The 21,385-nt window shown below is 31.0% G+C and overlaps 1 protein-coding gene across 1 annotated transcript; it reads right to left on the bottom strand.

Moving 5' to 3' along the window:
• Nucleotides 1–16,467: 16,467 nt before the first annotated feature.
• On the bottom strand, nt 16,468–20,958 carry LOC111394477 (ent-kaurene oxidase, chloroplastic-like). Its single transcript, XM_023020321.1, has 8 exons — nt 20,618–20,958; nt 20,329–20,489; nt 18,503–18,664; nt 18,264–18,404; nt 17,919–18,173; nt 17,605–17,766; nt 17,316–17,510; nt 16,468–17,070 (listed from the first exon to the last, which is right to left on the bottom strand). The coding sequence occupies exons 1-8, from the start codon at nt 20,751–20,753 to the stop codon at nt 16,759–16,761; spliced, it is 1,524 nt and encodes a 507-aa protein (XP_022876089.1). The 5' UTR covers nt 20,754–20,958; the 3' UTR covers nt 16,468–16,758.
• Between the last annotated feature and the right edge of the window lie 427 nt (nt 20,959–21,385).

The raw sequence follows: 21,385 nt of genomic DNA, 5'->3' as shown, positions 1-21,385 counted from the left end.
TTAATAAAATAAGTAAATATGTGTAGAAGTTCAAGGATAAATGGGATATTTAACCGATCTTCATAAGTAAATACGTGAGTTAGAAATTAAGAAAAATAGTATAGATGATTAACGAGGGCGTTATTAATTGAGATTTTGATGAATTTTAAAAATTCTTTTAAATTCAGATGCTCCAAATAAATATTTTGATCAATTTTATTGAAATTTAGGTATCCTAAATTGAAATTTTAATGAAATTTAATAAAATTTTGATATTGTCAATAACTCATTAATTTATATAGATTTAATTAATAGAGAAATTTTAAAAGGTTTGGATGAATTTCAAACTTAAAATTACATATAACAAACTCTTTTCAAATTTCTTCATTTTTAATGAGATTCTAGATTCTCATGAAATCTATAAGAGCATCTCCAACAAAAACTCCTTATTTATGCTTAATGAGAGCATATTTAAGTTAGTGAGTCAAAATTTTTATGTACTACAATAATATTCTCTATTTTAGTTCATTATACTTTTCTCAATAAATGTTTATTGAGCTCCTGTTTGGTACTCATTTTTTGAGCCAAAAATGCATTTTTTCCGTCACATCAGCACACAATTTTTGACTTCTACACTCTAATGGGGGACCCGCGATATGATGCTTAAAATGCATTTTCATCTAAAAAATGTGCACCAAACAGACTCTGACTTCTCCTCATATTTTATTTAGAGCCTATTTGATTCACACTTTTCTAAAAATAAGAATGAAAAATATAGTCGTTACGGAATCTACACAAGAAATAAAAAGTCAAATATGGTGACTTTATGTAATAAATATCGGTCATATTTTTTATTTTTTTGGCCAAAAAATAGGAATCAAACGGGATCTTAACATAATTTTATATATATCAATGGTCAATCAAATGTTAGGGCATGTTTCAGTTCGATTCTAATGAGAATCGAATCAGGCCCAAAAATTTTTAGTATTTAGTAAGTGGAACGGTCAAATCCAAATTTAATTATGGAACTGTTTGATTTTGGTTCGATTCCCAAGTTGTGTATTATAATTAAATTTGTTAATATTTACAAAGTGGCATTAATCCAACTAATGATGTGTTCAATTACAGTTCTTACAAAATAACGTAGTCCAATCTTATATTTTTTTGAACCTCTCTTTGCTGAGTTTTTCATAGATTTGATTGTTAAAATTATAGAAAATGGAAGATAGCAAGCTCAAAATAATTAATAGAAGATTATGGAGTTTCAATTCGATTTCTCCAAAACGATAGAAATGATACTATGGTAGAATAACAGATTTGGATTAAAAACATAGGCCAATTTGATTAAATTTGCTTTGAATTGAAAATTAGAAATAGAAAAATCATATTTTTGGATTTAAACTAAATTAACTAGTTAGCAAATTTATTTAGAAAAAATAAAATAATTTGGCATATTTAAAATAAATTAATTAAAAAAATTTAGGAGATTTAATTCTTGATCTAAACCCAAGAACCGAACCAAATCTGACGATTTTTAATTTAGATACCCATTTGGATATTTAATTTAAGAAGAACCGCTAGATTAAATGTAGTTGGAATAGTTTAAGAAATAAAATATTGAAATCTGTTATTTAATAGATACAATCATTGTACATTAAGAATAGATAGTTTGTTTCAAAAAATTACAATAAAGAGTTTCTTGGAGCTTGTTTTTAAACATTAGCTCTTTAAAATAAAAAATATTTTGTATTTACAAAATCTCTTGAAAATGTTTTAAGATTCTCCTTAAAAATTGTGAAATTTGAAAATAGTTTATTTTATGTATTTTTAAACTTGAAAATTCATCCAAATTTTTTAAAATTCCTCTACTAACGAAATCTATATAAATTAATATGTCACTAAGAACACCTAAATGTAAATTGATTTCATAAAATCTCAATTGTGGACTACTTAATTTAGAATGATTTTTAAGATCTATTAAAATCTTAGTTGGGACACCCCCTTCATTAGAATTTATAATTTTTTAAAATTTATCAAAATTTCAGCTGAGAACATCCTCCTAAATAATTAGATATATGCCATAGGATAACTACGATGGTCGCTCACCATGAATAGCATTACTCTTTCAAGAAAGTAAAAATTCTAAATAATTTCCACTCTTTTTAAGCTATCCCAAAATGCTATTTGGCTTGTTAGGCTGCTAAGGTGTTAATTATTTTAGACTTTGAATAAATTTAAGAATGAAACAAAGAACAAATCATATGGTATATAATTTGTTATGATTAAGGATTGAATTTTTAATATATTCTTAGAAATGTACAGTATAATCAATCATGCTCTCCATTTTATATTTTAATTGACACTTTGGTCTTTGTTTAATTTATTTTTAAATAATTAATTATTTAGATCTAAATCCTTAATCTTCACCCAACGTTGTATTCTGCTCACATATGAGTAACTGGTCATGATTGGCAATGTAATCAATAAGAATAATTATCCACAAGCATGGTTGAAGAGTAGAGATTAAACCATTTTTTGATATATATTCATTAAACTTTATTTTTCTTCAAATTCATTTTTAACTACTCATTTTTTCAATAAAATGATTTTATACGTTTATTCGTCACTTTTCTTACTTTTTAAACTACGCATTATTATGAAAAAAAAATTATTTTTCATAAAATTTATTCTCAAAAAAATATGTCAGACAAATTCAACAACGTAAAAGAATTTTAGTTAATACGAAATGATATTATTGTAAATTTAGTATGCTAAAATAATATTTTAATTGTTTGATCAGCTTAGATCAATTTAATATAGCAAATTTCGAATAGGATAAGATAAATTATTATTATTATTATTATTATTATTATTATTATTATTATTATTTCTGACTCAATTCATCCCATAAATGGATTAAATATATCTACATTTTCGCTCTCAACTTTTTGGCTATAGAAGTATTTGGTCTTCAATCTTTTATTGTCAATGTTTTTTCTCTCAATCTTTCATTAATTCGTACAATTTGTTTATATAATAGTGTCCATATTAATAAAAAGGAGGAAATTGTTATACGAAGAGACATCAATAATATCTTACGTAATGTGAAAATGATTATGATTGCTTTTAAATATGTTTATAATTTACCCCCAACCACTTTTATGTTTTTTCTAATATTATATGATCCCTATTTGATATTATAGCTATCGTTTGACCCCTGTTAATTTCCATTCCGTTATACCCCTGTTCGGTCCCCCATTTTTTGGTAATAAAATAGGTGAAATTATTTTTTTGAAAAATAAATTGTTGAAAAAAAAAAAATTTTGATTTACGTGTATTATTATTTTAAAGAAGATTGCATGGTTGAAAATCGGAGAGAGAAAAATTGAATGTAATTTAATGGGGCCAAACGGGAGCATAATTTCATTTTTCTCTTCCTATTTTCAACCACACAATCTTTTATAAAATAATATTATACATAAATCGAAAATTTTTCTTTCTTGTTCAACCATTATTTTTTAAAAAAATATTATTTCTCTCATTTTCATTTCCACAAAATGGAAGCTAGGGGTAATTAAAATTTAAGTTAAAATCAATAATTTAGTCTAATCATATATTTCAATATTTTTTTTTATCAAAATTTAGAAGAGTGAGAATAATAGTGTCGATGACTATGATTTATGAATCAAAGATGTAGGTTCTGATGATGACTTTAAATGGAAGAATTGTAGTTAATAGCCCCCAATCTATAGATGTTGTAGTAATTTGGTCTCAAAAAATACATTTTAATCCTTAAAACAGTATGTTCAAGGACGCGAGATACTATTGCGAAAAATGAGTTAAATATAATACAAAATAAATAAAGTAGTATTGAAATATATATAAAAAAATAAAAAATAAAAATTGTGGCACCACGGACTAATGGCGATCACAACATTCGTAGAATTCCACCTTTTCTCGTTATATGTTCGGGTTTTTATCTCTTTTTTCTTTTGTTTTTTTCCCCCCTTTTTTCTTAAACTTATTCACAATTTGCAAGCAAGCATTAAAAATCCTCAAATTCAACAATAGTGACAACATACAAAAAAAATAAACTAAATTATTGAGGATAAAACTAGAAAATACATTAAATTCTTCATCAATTTAATACATGACTTAAGTGTTCTCGATCTTCCCCCTTTTTGTAGCATTCCAATTAAGATTGTCGATTGATTGAATTTTGATCCGAATCCCATAAAATTATTGGGAGATGCATTTAGGGTCTAAATCCGATTAAAATTTGAATCTAATAATCCGTTAACTAAATGAAACAAATATGAATATAGGTTAATTAGATTCAATAACAACTCAATCCGATTTATTATAATAATATAACATATTTTATATACTATTGTGTGATTTATTACACATATATTTTTTTTTAATTTTGAAATTTGTATTATAATTTACATATAATTTTGAAATAATAAATAGTATTAGATAATAGTATAATATTGTTAATTGAAATATTTGAAGAGATTTAATTTTTTTATTAATTAAAATAAGATAAAAAAATTAATTAATTAATTTTATTAATTAAATAAACAAATGAGCCAACAGTTTACAATCTATAAATAGGTGAGCCAAGATTTGGATAAAAAACTATTCGAGCCTTTTAATTCTCGAACTTAGAATTTGATTAGTAAATTGAATATGGATCTAACAATCAAATATCCGTTGAATTATCAAATCGGATAATTATTCTTAACGAATAGGATCGGATTCGGACAGATCCGATCCATTTACAATCCTTTTTTTATGACGAGGGAACTTGCAGTCGCTACCCTTCTAGTGCGCACTGGGTAAACTCTCGAACTAATGCAATAGTCTGCAAATCACGCCAGTCACGTAAACCGCACTAGGTAAGCCCTGTGCGACAAACTCGACCTAAAAAGTTTTGGTAGGGGGAATTGAACTCGTGACCAAAGGTCTCCGAGTTCACCTACTCTACTCCACCAATTCGGCTACCGCATGAAAGGTATTTACAATCCTATTTTCCAACCATGAGTGGATGCTAATGAGAGAAATCGACAATAATGATGGTACTTATTCAATTCTTGAAAAATCTTGTAACAAATGGTCACTATAAAGATAATAATTGCAAATATATTGAAAGGTTGAAGAGCAAAATACTTCGTTTAAACATTGTATCCAGATTTCTATATGAATTCTGAATTGCGAGTGACGCCACAATTTTTCGAACTTTATACATGCTCGTTTCTTTTGATTCTTTAACAATCGATTTCCATCAATTCATAACCCTTGTTTTGCAAACAACGTAAAATGTGTCTATGAATATTGTATTGTCAATCTTATTTTCCAATTGAACTCTACTTTTTTTTGGAATGGTCACAATATTTTTAAAGTTATTTCCCAACATTTACTGAACTTTAAAATATTTTCAAATATTTATTGCATCTTTAAAGTTAGTTCTCAATCGTCCATATAGCCCTTGTTTGAGCCCCATTTTTTTGGGAAGAATGAATTTTTGAATAGTGTATTGATGATAAATGTATGGTTAAAAAATAAGGAAAAATTTTGAATTTGCGTGTAATATTATTTTATTGAAGAATGTGTGATTGAAATGATGTCAGAACACTATTGAAAAATGTATTTTTCGAAAAGAATGAGGCTCAAACAAGGGCATAATTTTAATGCTATTTCACGTTCATCATAGCAAATCGTTTGAAAAATTAACCACCCTTGTCACTATGTGAAAATAGTTAATTTTCAAGTGAATGAAGTTGATGACTCATTGGCAATTTTTAACCTTGCAAGCACAATAGGTTTATGAACTATACTTGCCAATAGTATTGGTTGAGGACTAACTTACCTCAATTCGAATAAGTTGATGACTCCTTTGCATTTTTTCCAATTTTAGAGAGATTATGGGATTTCGCGTCCAACGTCTTGGCCACGAAGTTAAACAAATTCAGAGAGAGAATAGAGATTATGGGATTTCGTGTCCAAAGTCTTGGCCTTGAAGATAAACAACGAATTTGTGTGTGTGTGTGTGTGTGAGAGAGAGAGAGAGAGAGTCATGGATGAAGGGATGAAGAGACAAGATGATTTGATGTCGGGGCATCGTGGGTAGCAATTATTGGCTCTTCTCTTCTAACTACTGCTGTCGTCGGATTCTTTGCTCGATTATTTAATTATGCTATTTTGACTTAAATAATTATTTAAAGATAAAGTTGAACCCCAACCTTGAGGGTGCCTACCGTTTCATTCCTAGAGTTTTGTGAGGGAAGTAAATCGCGGGATGTGTTCCAACAGGTCAGGAAACAAGAGCTACCTGTACACTGCGCCTACAAGTCCAATTCTATGTCTCAGCAATCAAACCTCCACACTGCGACTGCCAGCAAGACATGAGATAACCTCACTCCTGTCCTTTATACGACTGGACTATGCCCCAGGGCTACTTAAATAATTACTTATAATTATGTTTACTTGTGAACAACCAAAATTTCCCCTTCTATTAGCTTTTTTATGGCCTTTCGTGCATTGCCATCTTGAGTGATTTTGTAGTCGAATTAATAATACTTTGAATACTAGAATTGGTACTAGAGGGTGAAGATCACGCTCTTAATGAGTCGAATGGTCCTTCGTCTTTGTTCTCAAAACTAGAAGTGAATGTAACTATATTAACTATTCGACCATACAAAACATGTTGCGTCTTAGGTAAAAAAACAACAACACAAAATTGTATCCAGATATCACGCCGATTACCAGCTAGTTGCAACTCCCATCATTCTACCACGATTTTAGAAAAATACTTTCAATCAAATGATCTCATATGCACAAGTAATAAAAACTATTCACTCAAATCATAACACTTCAGATGTTGAGTGGTCTATCTATCTATTCTGTCTCTCTCTTCTCTCTTACTCAATCAATGTTTAAATTATTGTGATTTCAAATATTAGAAGTCAAAGGCGTCATTTTCAGATGACAATCCAACTATTCACCTGCTTTCAGGTATCCTATTTATCCAATGGATCATGTTATACGAACATAATCGTTGACACTTTGGATGATAGAACACACACATCCTGAATGTCGAGCATTATTCAAAGGATTTATGCACTTTGAGAGGATCGATCAACCAGTTGGCGATTTTCTTCCGACAACATAATTTTATTCTTATCCAATATCTATATCACACAAAATGTCCAATATCTATATCACACAAAATGTTCTATGGGTGCAAGATATTTAGACATTTAATCCCTATTTTAACGAGCTTTGTCCAAAAAAAATTTGGCTGCTACCATGGGACCCCCCTGTCATTCACTGTCAAATTTGTGTCAATTTTAAAGAAAAAAAAGTGTTGACTCTGCAAGTGTGTGAAAACACTTTGGTTGCGTAAGGAGGAAACTGATGGCAGCAGTAATTTTCAACTTCCCAAATTACCCTTCAATTCGCTGTATTGCAATTTACCCCAGGTTAATAATTGTGAGAGTCATTTTGGTAAATAGAAGATGTGTAATTGGAGTATTTCCACATTCAAAATTGAATGTTGGGTAATTTCAACGGAATGTCTACATAAATTCAAAAAACACACATATACATGGGGCGTGTGGTGTATTTTTTTCCAATATAAAACTCATATGGGTCATGGGGCAGGTGGTGTATTTTTTTCTAATATAAAATTCATATGGGTCCCACCCCATGTGAGTATCCTATTTTTCTTCTGTCCCAATAATTTTGTACGTGCAGAATTATACTTCTAAATTATCTTACGGGTGAATGGGGAAATGTTATTTTAAAGTCGGGAGTCCACTGTTGTAAAATGCAAATTTCATTAAATTTTGATTTTAATGAGTTCCAACGAGGGCCTCAACGCTCCAAATTCTTAGGGGTGTGTTTGGTTTTTTGTTTTCAAATTGTTTTTTTATTTATTTATTTTATAAAATACTGAATACAAGTTGGTTTGGAATTTCTAAAAAGTTTATTTTTTGAAAACAAAGTTGAACTTATAATATAAAACTTAAAACGACTTTTTTTTTATACGTTTGGAGTGTTTTTAGTGAAAATTTTGAAAACACTATGAACATTAAAAACAAGTATTTAAATAAAATTTTTATTAAAATATTTTTAAAAAATTAAAAATCTAATCTCTAACGAATTAAATTTAAGAATAATAAAAAAATTCGAAAAATAAAATTTTAAATCTTAAAAAATTAAATTTCTAAAAAAATAAATTAAAAAAAATAAAAAATAAAATTATAAATTTTTTCTAGAAAAATAAAAATTAAAAAAAGTTCAAAATCTTAATAATTATTTATATAAAAATTCTAAAAGAATATATAAATAAACACAAATAAAAATATTTTCAGTTCACATCAATTGTTTTTGTTTTTATTTCATATATTTTGAACTCAATTTACTATATATATATAACTTAATAGTTTTTATCAAAAAATTGTTCTATTTTTATTAAATAATCAAATTTCATGAAAAAAGTGATATAAAATAATTTTCAAAATTTCAAACCAAATATATTTTCTAGTTTTTTGTTTTGAGAATTAATTTTTCAAAATGAATAATCAAACGAGATTTTTGCAATTTTAAAATAGATATTCTAAACAAAAAAATTGAAAATGAACTGAACATTGAAACATTGACCAAACAGACAATTATTTTTTATTTCTGGACTACGAGATTTATTTGTGTGAACATTACATGTATAAAGTAATTACAAAATACAATTTCAAAATTAAGTTAAAAATAAGTCGTAATTACATTTTGTTAATTAAATAAATAATTAAAAATATTTTATTCATTAGATATATTAAGATTAGAATATTATATAGGCTATTATCATAATTACGTACTTGTCACGATCACAGAACGTCACAGTCACAAATCACAAATTTTATAGGTCACAACTTATTTATCGATCACAAATTAACAAATTAATTTATTACGAATTATTTTCTTGATCACAAATCAATAAATTTTATAGGCCACAATTTTTTTATTGATCACAAATTATCAAATTAATCGGCCACATTATTTTTTGATCATAAATTACAAAATTTTCACATATTATCAAATTTATTAATTACAAATTATTTCTTGATCACAAATTAATTGGTCATAACTTAACAAACTGTGAGTTATGATAACAAATATAGTTGTAATATTACATTTTTAAGTCACATATTATTTATTAGTCGTAAATAAACCAATTTATTGGTCACAATCACCTAAAATCCTATCCTACTCCACCACTGTCACTAATCGAACACCACCTCACCACGACCAGCACTACCACTTGAACCATCGTTGCCAATATACCACCACCTCACCATGAAAAACATCAACAACCACTCTAACACTTCGGCCAGGCAACAGATTGGATCAGAAAACCACCTCCAAACAACTACCAACAAACCACCTACAATGTAAACTACCCACAGTCAGTGTCGGCCCTGGCCCAAGGTAAGTGAGGCCACTGCCTTTGGCCTCAAATTGTAGGAGGCCTCGTCTGTTACGGGAAAAAATTTGGCACAGGAAAACGAACCGCCTTTCTCCATATATTCTTTTTATTCCCTTTTAATCGTCTTCTCCACCACAAGGCAGAAGGTAGAATTAATTCCTAAAATTAAAGCTACCGCTTACCGGTGAGGCGGTGAGGGGTGACAAGTCATTCCGACTGCAAAAATTTTGACGACATCAGCAGACAGCATAGCAAGTTGGGCCTCTTTTTCACTTTTATTATTTGAGTTTGTAGGTTTCCCGATCAAAGATTCCAAGCTTGCTTTCAATGCTTTGCCTTTGAGTATTGATTTCCCATTTCTGGTTCCATAATTAGTTGCACCGTTCCAGACTTCACCATGGCATTGAATATTTGAATTAAACTTATTAAAGCTAATTTCAAGTTTTCGTAAATCAGTAAATGGGATTGGAAGTTTTCTAATTTGGGTTTTTCAGTAACTTATTAATGTTTTGGAAATGGGATCCTAATTTTGGTGATATGTTGATTTAATTGCCATTGATTCACAGAGAAAGCTTTTACAAGTGATTGGGACAAGGATTTGAAAAATTTATGAGCAATTTGTGATTTTGATTCTTGGCAACTGGTACTTTCCCTCTCTCTATACATACGTGTCTGGAGTTAATTGTTTGGAAACTCACTGAACTTTACTTTGCACCCAATTACTCACTGAACTTTGGAAGGGCGTCACGTTTCACTCACTGAACTTTACTTTGCACCCAATTACTCACAGAACTTTGTAAATTTGCACTCCATCACTCATCGGGTTAAAGAGTTAATTGTTTAAATACTTACCGAATTTTACAAGACGTCACATTTCACCCACTCAACTTTACTTTGCACCCAATTACTCACTGAACTTTGTAAATTTGCATTTCATCACTCACCAGGAACCGTTTGTTCTGTTTGCCTATGTGGATGACGGCTTTAACACATGACAGTTAAATTAGACAAACATAACAATGAATTGCCAAATCATATATCCAAAAGGACTCAAACATGCCTCACCGTTTTCAACACATAAATCGCGATTGGAACCCTAATCTCTTAAAATAGGCCGCTTCGAAGGTGAATTTTAGTATATCGCGATTGTTGTTTCTTCTTTTTCGCCTTTACTGGGCATGTCATTTTTGAGTGAAAACGGTGAGGCATGTTTGGGTCCTTTTGAATATATGATTTGGCAATTCATTGTTATGTTTGTCTAATTTAACTGACACGTGTTAAAGTCGTTATCCACATAGGCAAACAGAACAAACGATTCCTGGTGAGTGATGAAGTGCAAATTTACAAAGTTCAGTGAGTAATTTGGTGCAAAGTAAAGTTGAGTGGGTGAAATGTGACGTCTTGTAAAGTTCGGTAAGTATTCAAACAATTAACTCTTTAACCTGATGAGTGATGGAGTGCAAGTTTACAAAGTTCAGTGAGTAATTGGGTGCAAAGTAAAGTTCAGTGAGTGAAACGTGACGCCCATTAAAGTTCAGTGAGTATTCAAACAATTAACTCTACGTGTCTGTGACTCTGTCTCTGAATATTAAAATATTGTTAGACTTGTAAAATAAATTTTGTGTTGAGAGCTCGTAATAATTAAACGGCTAGGGTCTCTAAATTCTCAGGACCAACCTTATCCACAGTAAATCGAATTAAAAACAACCATCAACAAACCACCCACAACATATCAGATCTAAAGATCACCAACGAACTCCAAAAACTATTGACATCCCGCCATCGTATAGGCGATGCCTCGTAAAGTCACATTTGAGTTCCACTATTGGGGCGATATGAGTACCATACTTAGCGGTACTCTAGCGCTCAGATCGTCGCACACGCTTGCTCACAGTGTTGTTGTACTGGCTCTAATAGCGACAGTGAGCAAAGCGCCGACGACATTGAGGAAGAGAGTAGGAGAGGTAGATAGAGTAGAGTAGAGAAAGAGAATGGAGAGCAGAGAGATAAGGAACAAGAATTAGAGTTTGGAGTACAATGGATGGGGTGGGATGGGGTGGGGTGGGTTGGATATAAATTAATTTAATATTAAAAAAAATTAAATTATCACATGATTTTTGTACAAAAAAAATTTAAACTTTATTTTTGAAATTGTAAGTTAAAAAACAAGGGTGCGTGTGATTTCCACTTTATTTATTTCAATCTCTATTTTTTTTTTACCCATTCTAGGTATAGTCATGTATCCTTGTTGTTCCCGATCCCAGACACTACCGTTCTGCATTATAAGGAGCTTGATTTAAATCGGTAAATTCTGAATTTTTTTCATTTGGACTTTTCAAGCAATGAAATATTATTTGATAAATGAAAATAGAAACTTGATAGCCTCGAGCTAGAAGGTAACATTACTTCGAATTCATTGTGTCCACTTAAATTTACATGCGCGTATCTTCTATATTTATATATATATTTTTTAGAAAAAAGTTGCTTGAAAGTAATATACAAAAACATCACAGACACTCATATAAGATGAATCTCATGTGAATTAAAATATTGTAAAAAATAATCCATCCATTTTTACATGTGTGTATTTTGTACTGTTTCTGTACAAAAATTTTCTACGTACGCAATTTCATGGAGAAGAATAATCCAGAATGGTGACAGACCAACATCTCAAGTTTGAGGGTGTGGCAATTTTTTCCACGCTACGCCCAACCTATATATACATATATGAGCAAGCAATTATGCAAATAATAAATGACAGGAGTGAGGTTATTACACATCTTATTGGCAGCTGCAGTGTGAGGGTTCGATTTTTGAGATATTGAATTGGGCTTCTTGTAGGTGCAGTGTACAGACAATTCTTGTTTCCTGATCTATTGAGACACATTTCGTGATTTACCTCCCACACAAAACTCTAAAGACGAGACGGTAGAACTCTCAAAACTGAGGCTCAACCTTTAATAAATATGTATTGCCCACGTACATACATATAGGTTGATTAGGTGGTGCCGTGGTGGCATGCATAGAAAGGAGCAATGGCAGAGCAGTAGGGTAGGTGGAGTGGTGTAAAATATCAGAGAAGTATAGGAAACGTGTCAAATGAAGTCTGTTTTAAATCAGGCACGTGTGAAGCGTATAATTAAGACTGAGTGGCCAAGTGAAGTCACTCGTCTCTCTGTCTGTCTACCTGAAAATATCTGTTTCCCGGTTTTGTCTCTTTCAACTTAATTCAGGGGGATCGAAATTTTCAAATATTTAGAAGTGAAATGCTCGTATTTAAATTTAATTATAAAATCGTTCGAACTCGATTTCGTTCCACTCTTTTGGCTTATTGGGTTTTGTATTATAATTAAATTTTTTAATATTTATAAAATTGCATTAATTTAATAAATGATATGTTCAATCTTAACTTATACAAAATAATATATTACAATCTTATATATTCTTTGCGTCTCGGTTCGTTGAGTTTTTCATAGATTTGACCATTAAAATTATAGGAAGAGGAAGATATCAAGTTCAAAATAATTAAAAGAGGTGCTATCGAGTTTCAATTCGATTTCTCCAAAACGGTAGAAACGACACTACAATAAAATAATATATTTGAATAAAACTTAGGTAAATTTAATTAAGTTGACTTGGATTGAAAATTAGTTAGCAAATCTATTTCAAAAAACAATTTTGCTTATTTAGAATAAATTAATTAAAAAATAAGCAAATTCGGTTCTTATTCAGTTATTTGATTCTTGATCTAGAATCGAGAACTGAACTAAACTTGTCGATTCTCGATTCAGATACACATTCAAGTATTTAATTTATGAAGAATCGTTCTGTTAGATTCAGTTCAGTTCGAGTCCAATTCGATCGGTTCGATTCAAGAGTTTTGTTCGATCCTAATTTAATTACTTATTATTATGTCGCATATTGCCTGTGCTACTCTACTATTTAAAAACTCTTTTTTTTATTCAGTTTTTTTTACTAAAATTAGTTTTTACGAGTAAAATTAATTATTTTTTTTTAAAACTTTTTATTCATGCATTTTTCAAGAAAATTACTATTATAACATTTATTCTTAAAAACAACGGGGCTTAAACAAGGGTATTATTTAACGCTATGTTTGTTCATATTTATAATTACTTGCGTCCCTTTTGATCCACATATTTCAATAAATTTTAAAGTAGTATTCGCTCATTCATCATTAATAATTTTTATTTATAATTTTAACTGTTTATAAATACTTTTAAAGCAAGATCTAAGATTTGTTGGGATTTAATTTCATTTGAAAATTTCTTAATCGAGTGAAAAGTAGTTGAAAATCTATAATAATGAACAATTCTATCTACTATAAGAGTAGTCGATCATTGAAGGAGGAGCGGGGAAGTAACTTATATAGGGAGTGGATAATTAAGAATTTAAATTGTATTGGACTTTGATGAAGTTCTTTTGTCTCATAATCCTTAAATTTTATTTGTTTAATGTCTATTTGATAGGAATTAAAATTTTAATTTTAATTTAAATCAATATAAGCATCTAAATTCTAATAACATATTTAACAGGATTCACAACTTTTTCAATCATTTATTTTATCAAGTTATTAAAATCTAAATTTTAGGGGACGTTTGATAGACATTTTTATGTAAAAATACATTTTAAAATAGTAAATTGATGCAAAATGTATAGTGGAAAAACAAGAATTTTTTTCGATTTACGTGTAATATTATTTTAATAAAGAATGTGTGGTTAAAAAAAAGAGAGAGAAAAATGCATTTTGAAAAAAATGCTACCAAACGGGGCCTTAATTTTTATCTGTAATATATTTTTTCTACTTTTTTTAACCACATATTCTCTAATAAAATAATGTTACACATAAACCAATTTTTTTCTTCTTTTTAATCATATATTTTTAAAAAATAAAATACTATTCCCAAAATTATAACATCAAATATTGGATGCCCTGCTCCACTATGGAATTAAAAAAGCCAAAATTCCAACTTTCATTTTTGGGCATCGGTTATGTGTTGTATGTTTGACAAGTTTCTGATATAAATTCTCCCTTTAAATTATTTATTGTTATTATTTTTTCGACTTTGGTACATGTACATGATAATTTATATAGTGAGTGAAATATGATTGAGTCAAAAATTTTCAATTAAATGAAAAATCCTTTTCACTCTCTTTTTAATATATCATCAGGGGTCTTGCTAGGTGTACAAACCCACCATTTACAGACCTCTTACAGAGGTCTCACAATGGGGTGGGATAAGCACATTTTGGCCATTTTTTAATTCATGGAGTTTGACGTGGGACCCACCTTCGATGTGAGTAATCTGTGAGACTTCTGTCAAAATCTCTTCTGTACATATGGATTTACCTATATCATCAGTATGTAAATCATTATTGATAAGTAACATTATTATTATTTTTTATAATAGTCTCAACGTCATTATGACCTGTACATGCTTTGAGTGGAGCCATGATCTATTCTCTAAATACGTGAGAGCCATTTTGTGTAAAGTAATTTTTTTTTTTTAAGTGTGATTAAAAATATGAAAAATTATGAATTCACATTTCAGGTTATTTTATTTGAAAAATGCGTGACTAAAAATGTATTTAAAAAAATGAATTTTAAAGAACATATCATCCTGAAATTTATTGAAAGATTAAAAGGGGACATTTGTTTCTTATTTTTGTATAAATGAGAATGAAAAATATAGTTGTTATGAACCTTACACAATAGATATAAATTTAAATTTGATAACTTGATGTGATGGATAACGAACATATTTTTTATTTTAATGGGGGAAGAATGAGAAATAAACAGTCATGTAAATTCCTTATGGGTTGATTAGACTTGATAACTCCATCATGCCATTACATAACAAACACAAAGCTGCTGCATAAATTCATTTTGTACATTAAGGTTTTGTTTGTTTATATTTTTTCACATTCTACCATATTATTTTTTCTACATTGCTTATTTTCAAGAACACATTATTCATTAACATAATATTACACGTAAATCAAAAACTTTTTCTTCTCTTTTAACCACACATTTCAACATTAATCACTATTTCATAATACATTACTCTAAAAAATAATGGGGGTACAAACACTCCCTAAGTTTGACGTTCATGATATGTCAAAATCATGACCATTAACTTAATTAACACTTATTTAAATCAATGTTCATGATTTTGACAAATCAAATGATGTCAAATTAGTTGTACAAAAAGAATGTACAACTAATTCAATTCTAACAATAAATCTTAGAAAGTAGACTGTCACGTGAGCAAATGAATGACCGACTATGACTTGATATTTTGAACAAAACTTCACCTTGTTCAACCTAAATACGCTTGAGGGTACTCTAACAAGGAAAGACTCAGTCTTCAAATTAGTTTACTCAGAGAGCTTCTTTTGCAATTAGAGTCTTTAGATCGAGTTAAGAAAAAATTGACAACCTAATGATTAACAAGCATCTTCACAACACAATTTGACTATGTATGGAGGACAAATCACAAATTCATAGTCAAACTGACAAAAATTTCGTCAAGCAACTAAGTGAGATTTATTTTGACTACAATCACACGGACCATTGCCTATTGGTAGATTACCCGAGTTTGCAGCCAAGGAACATAACACAGAGAAGTGGCATCATGAAGTAAGAGGCCTATGCACCAGTGCACCACTATCTTCAAATCATATCACATAACATAAAACTCTGATAAAATTATTAACAACGCAACCATCTTGACTAAATCATGCTATAGTGCTTGAGAGGTTAACATAATCCTTCATACAATGTCATATGACATTCTATCATTAGACTGTTTAAAACACAGTCTCCATCCAATCATATTTTGTCAAAATCCATTATGTCAAGATATCTGTTAACCTTTTTTTGACAAAGTGACTTTACCTTCTTGGCTGTGTAAATGAACCACATGTCAAATTGGTGTAAAGAATGTAAAAGCATATATTATCTTCAAAACTATAGAAGTATCATAAATTCAGAAAGCAGAGAAATATGCTGAATCTTTAACTATACTATCAAACAGACTAGTCGAGCTCATTAGTGTGCAAGTCGATAAAAGCTGGAGGTAAGATACGAAGGTACAACTTACAAGCTTGAAGCATATAGGGGATGCAACCCTGCATCCCCTTTATTCATAAAATAACGCTCCAAAAATGAAAATATTAACCTGTAGATCTGACTTCACTAAGGAAATACTCCGAAAGATTGGAGAAGAGTCCCTTAATAAACTAATAGCTGCATGATAACAAATTTACCAACTTCATCAATTTCTTGGCTCCATCATGGCTAGCAGAGGATTGAGTTTGGTATTCGTTAGCCCCAACGTATCGACATTTTCTTCTTCTCCATCTTTGAGTCTCCATTTAAAATCTTGTACTAATCGAGCAATTGTCACACACGAAATTAACATTGCTTGGAGAGCACCTGCACAAACCCTCTTTCCCCCACCAAAAGCCATAGTCTTGTGTAGCTCCATCAAATCACCTTTCCCGTCAAGGAATCTCTCCGGATTCCACTCTTCGGGAGAATCCCATATTTTCTTGTCCATGTTGCAACCGTAAATGTTTATAGCAATCTGCGAATACAATCCATTGTTACAATTCCAGACTAAAGGTTCAGTCAGGAGAGTAGAATTGTGAAAGGCAAATTTCACAAAATTCTAATTGTGGGGTCAAAATTGAAAATTATAAGGAATTTGTTTTGAAAGTCTTGTGTAAAATCTTGGATTTCAAATTTAGTGTGGGGGCAACGGATCTTTAGATCTGCCCACAGTTCTGGTCTTGAAAATGAAATTGCATTAGATCATGGGAAAAGTAATACCTCACTTCCAGCAGGAATATGATATCCTCCTAATTGTGCATCTTCATGCGCATATCTTAAAGGAACTATTGGGACAGGACTATGTCTTCTCAGAGTTTCATGAAAAACAGCCGATAAGTATGGAAGGTGGCACAACTTTTCCTCTGTAATTTTGTCAGACCCACAGATATTTTGAATATCCTGGTATAAACGATTCTGTTTCAACCGAAAGAAATTTTACTTAGTACTATGTACAAATAATATTTGAAAAAACGATAAACGAATTAGACGAACAGAGTGAATGAAATACCTGCTTTTCGGGATTCCTAGAAAGCTCGTACATGGCCCACTCCGTGACCACTGCAGTAGTGTCTGAAGATTCAATAATGGCTTCCCAAAGCAGCATCAATATTTGTTGTTCAGATAACGTATTTGTTTCAGATACCAAATAATCGAGATAACAGTTAATTTCCTGTCACAAGGTTAGCTACATCATAAATAATTTCCTGAATGGTTAAAAGTAGGGAAACGTTACTTATTTCAATAGTAAGCAAAAGAGTTACTTCCAAAATATATAACTTTTTTACTTAAAAAGAAGTAACACCTTCAAGGAAGTGACAGTACCTCTCCAGAAGCAATACGTTTCATGTGCTCCTTAATAAGGGCCTTCATCACAGCCTCTCTGTGGGAATACATTTGCTGAATTCTCTTTTCGAAGCCTTTGTTGGGAATCCATTTTAGATAAGGGAAAAAATCTCTCCAATCCACCTCAATAGCACCTTCCATAGGGTCGATAACTAAAATCTCAAATATCTCTTTTCTTGACAAAACAGCACCTAATTCCTCCACATAAATGGATTCAACATCCTTTCCAATAGCCTGAGTAATGGACACATCTTGTTATGATCACAATCTTAGATAGAGTATAAAGAGCTACAAATAACTGTAATGTGAAGTAAGTGAACTCACTTGTTTAAGTGATAATCCAAAAAGCTCAGACTGAAATACATTCCGGAAATTTACGGCTTCAGAAGGATGCAATTCCACGAGAGTATGGAACTGCTGTGTAATGTTATTTATCATGATATCCCTGTGAACACGATGTCGTTTCTGCCATAACCGATGTAATTAGTACTATCTCCACTACCAAAAACTATATAATTTTACGGCAATAAAAACCTTCGCAGGACATATTTAACAGCACTAACCTGAGCATTTGATCCCAGAGTACTTGTAAGAATGTGTCTTTTTATGGTCTTGTAGTATTCATTATAATCACACATTGCAACAATACTTTTATCAGATGTGAGGATCTTTAGTGCATTTGATAGCTTTCTCGTCGAGAGGGATGAATATCTTGTCACCATGGCCTAAAACAAACAAGGAATAAAAGTTTGTTTATTCTGCCTAATGCCATCTAATGTAACCTAAGAGCATGCTTGGTACAAACTAGAAAGTAGTACAATTTAATCCTCTTACCGAGCATGCCATAAGTGTACAAAGCAAAAGGATATAAAAGAATGTAACATAATTTGAGTGATAAGTTAGCGTCCACGAGATTAAGATAGAGCATCAAGTAAAACAAGGAATCCAGATAAGTTTCATAATGAAGAACCCAAGATACAGCAGTTCATAGCACAGGCTAATTTAAAGAAGTAAGATGGAAATGGAATGTAATAAAGCCAAATTTAAGAATTTTGCATGAGTTGTGGAGAGAACAATATGATCATCCCGACTCCCACAGATGATTGAATAATTGCAGCATCAGATCATGAAGTTTATAAGCTGATCACTTAAGAAAATAATTAATGAACTCTCTCAATGAGTTTGGTATTGCAAAATGTTTTAATATTCAAGTTATGAGAAGCACGACAGGACAAATCAAAGGAAGAATAAGCTACAGCAACACAATATTATTATTTTGATTAAAGAAAAGACAGGAAACTTGCTACATTCAACATGCTTAATCTCCTGTAATATTCTGCATTCTGGTCTCTGGTAACTCAAGTCTAATTTAATTTTCGTAAAGCTTTATAACATATATTGTGCAATACTCACTAAGCAGAGGACTGGCCTAACACATTTTTATTGTGCTGTTTAATCCAATTCTATGCCTATATTTGGATATATCATTCGGGTTTGTTAAATGAGCAAGTTTCTCATAAGCAAGAAGTATAGTTGTAAGAAAAAGCCCAGCAATCTCATTTTCCTAGTGAATCCCCAACCGCCCCCGCCCTTGCCCCCGCACACAGCAACGTAGGCTTTGTTTACCGAACCAAGTAAATTTGTGTCATGTCTTATTCTCCTTAGTTCCCGTCTTGATCTCTAGCTTACAATTTTTGCCCCCATAGCACTACCTTTTCGAAAGCAATTCAAGCTAAGAATGAAATCAACAGCAGTGGCAGAGCCACGTTTTTTCGAGGGAATTTTTTCAAAAGATGTCTCTTAGTACTATTTTTACCATTCTCTTAGCAGAATCTATATGTTTTAATCCTAAGTGTTGGGGCAATCAATGAACTTAGGAGGCCATCGAAACATCATTCATTTACTGTGGAAAAAAAGACGAGCCACAGAGATATTGAGGTGGATAAGGCCCAAGAATCATTCATGAAATTCGACACACAAACATACATACAGAGGATAGAAGTCTATTTTTGAATGAGAAAGTACAGCACTTCCTACAAGATCTCCGTGAGGAACGATCGATTTTCCAAGTGCATCTAGCAGGAATCGAACCTACGAATTAGCCTCTTAATTAGGGTGTACAAAGTGGATATCGAGGATTACTTGACAGTGCCAACGCTACCTATGAAGATTTTTCGGCAGAGGCCTTAAATCAGTAGAGCAATAGCATAGCTATTATGGACCTGACCTTTCCTTTGCCTCTCATGATGTGGTGCTTTAATAAAAAAAAATTTCATACAAAATGCCACTCAAATTTTTGACTTACTAAAGAAAATTTATGAAATTCACAAAATTATTATCCTGACCAAAAATTCTAATTTGGCAGCTATCCACAGAGAAGGGTACCTACCTCCTTGGCGACATCGTTGGAGTTAAGGACAACCATGGTGTTGGCCCCTGTCCTTATAGAAAACACCGGACCATAAGTCTCAGCCCATTTGGCAAAAGTCTTGTGGGGTTTCTTCTCTTTCAGTTGCAGCAGATTCCCAATCACTGGTAACCCTGGCACCTCTGCAATAAATTCACCATTTTATTTCAATCTCATTAGGATACAAATAGAAAGTAAGATCAGAAGGGACTTTTGACTGAGCCGGGCAGGGATTGAGGAATCCTGTACAGTTAAAGAGAAAAAGAAGAACCTGGTGGAAGTGTAAGGCTTGTAGATCTCCTCTTTTGATCATTTATGTAATTTTTAAGAAAAAGCAAAGTTACGCCGCCAAGAGCCAGCACCGGACCACCCACTACGACTGCAGTTGCCAATGGCAGCGCTTCCATTAGTCCCACTTAATTATCAAGAAAACAATCTTAAATGGATTATTTTTTGGCTTCTGGCTTATGGATACTGCTATTTAATATTTATACTCAGATATCCACATAAAAAACAAGAAAAATGATAGTAGTTAGAAGAGAACATGCAATTGGGTATCTAATGGGATCAATACAAAGGTTTTTGTTAATTGGTTATTTTGTGAAGAAAAGGCCGAATGGACTTTTGTCGTCTGCCAAAGCTAGCCGTGAATGGAATATGCGCTCATGCTTACTCAACTTTTTGTTTTAAAATCTCTTTTCAACACAAAAGAAAAAACATTGTTATCTAGTTAGAGCACCAATTTATATGGTATCATATTATATATTAAATTAAAGGTGAAATTATGTGATTTATTTGAAGGTTGTTTGGTGGGAAATAAAATTAGATTTTTTAGTAGATTGTGATAACATTTTTTAAAATATGTGGTTGAAAAGTTATGGAACGCATAAAAAATGTGGTTAATATTGATTGTTTAACTTTGACCCTGACTCAAATTAAAATCAGATCTGTACCAAACAGACACTTAATTGTATAACATTTAGTATTGCCTAAATTGTTATTGTAACCTCAGTGGTTTTAAATAACATTATCTAACACT

The sequence above is a fragment of the Olea europaea genome, chromosome 5 (assembly GCF_002742605.1).
Source record: "Olea europaea var. sylvestris chromosome 5, O_europaea_v1, whole genome shotgun sequence".
Taxonomy (NCBI): domain Eukaryota; kingdom Viridiplantae; phylum Streptophyta; class Magnoliopsida; order Lamiales; family Oleaceae; genus Olea; species Olea europaea.
This window is presented reverse-complemented; position numbering and strand designations above follow the sequence as displayed.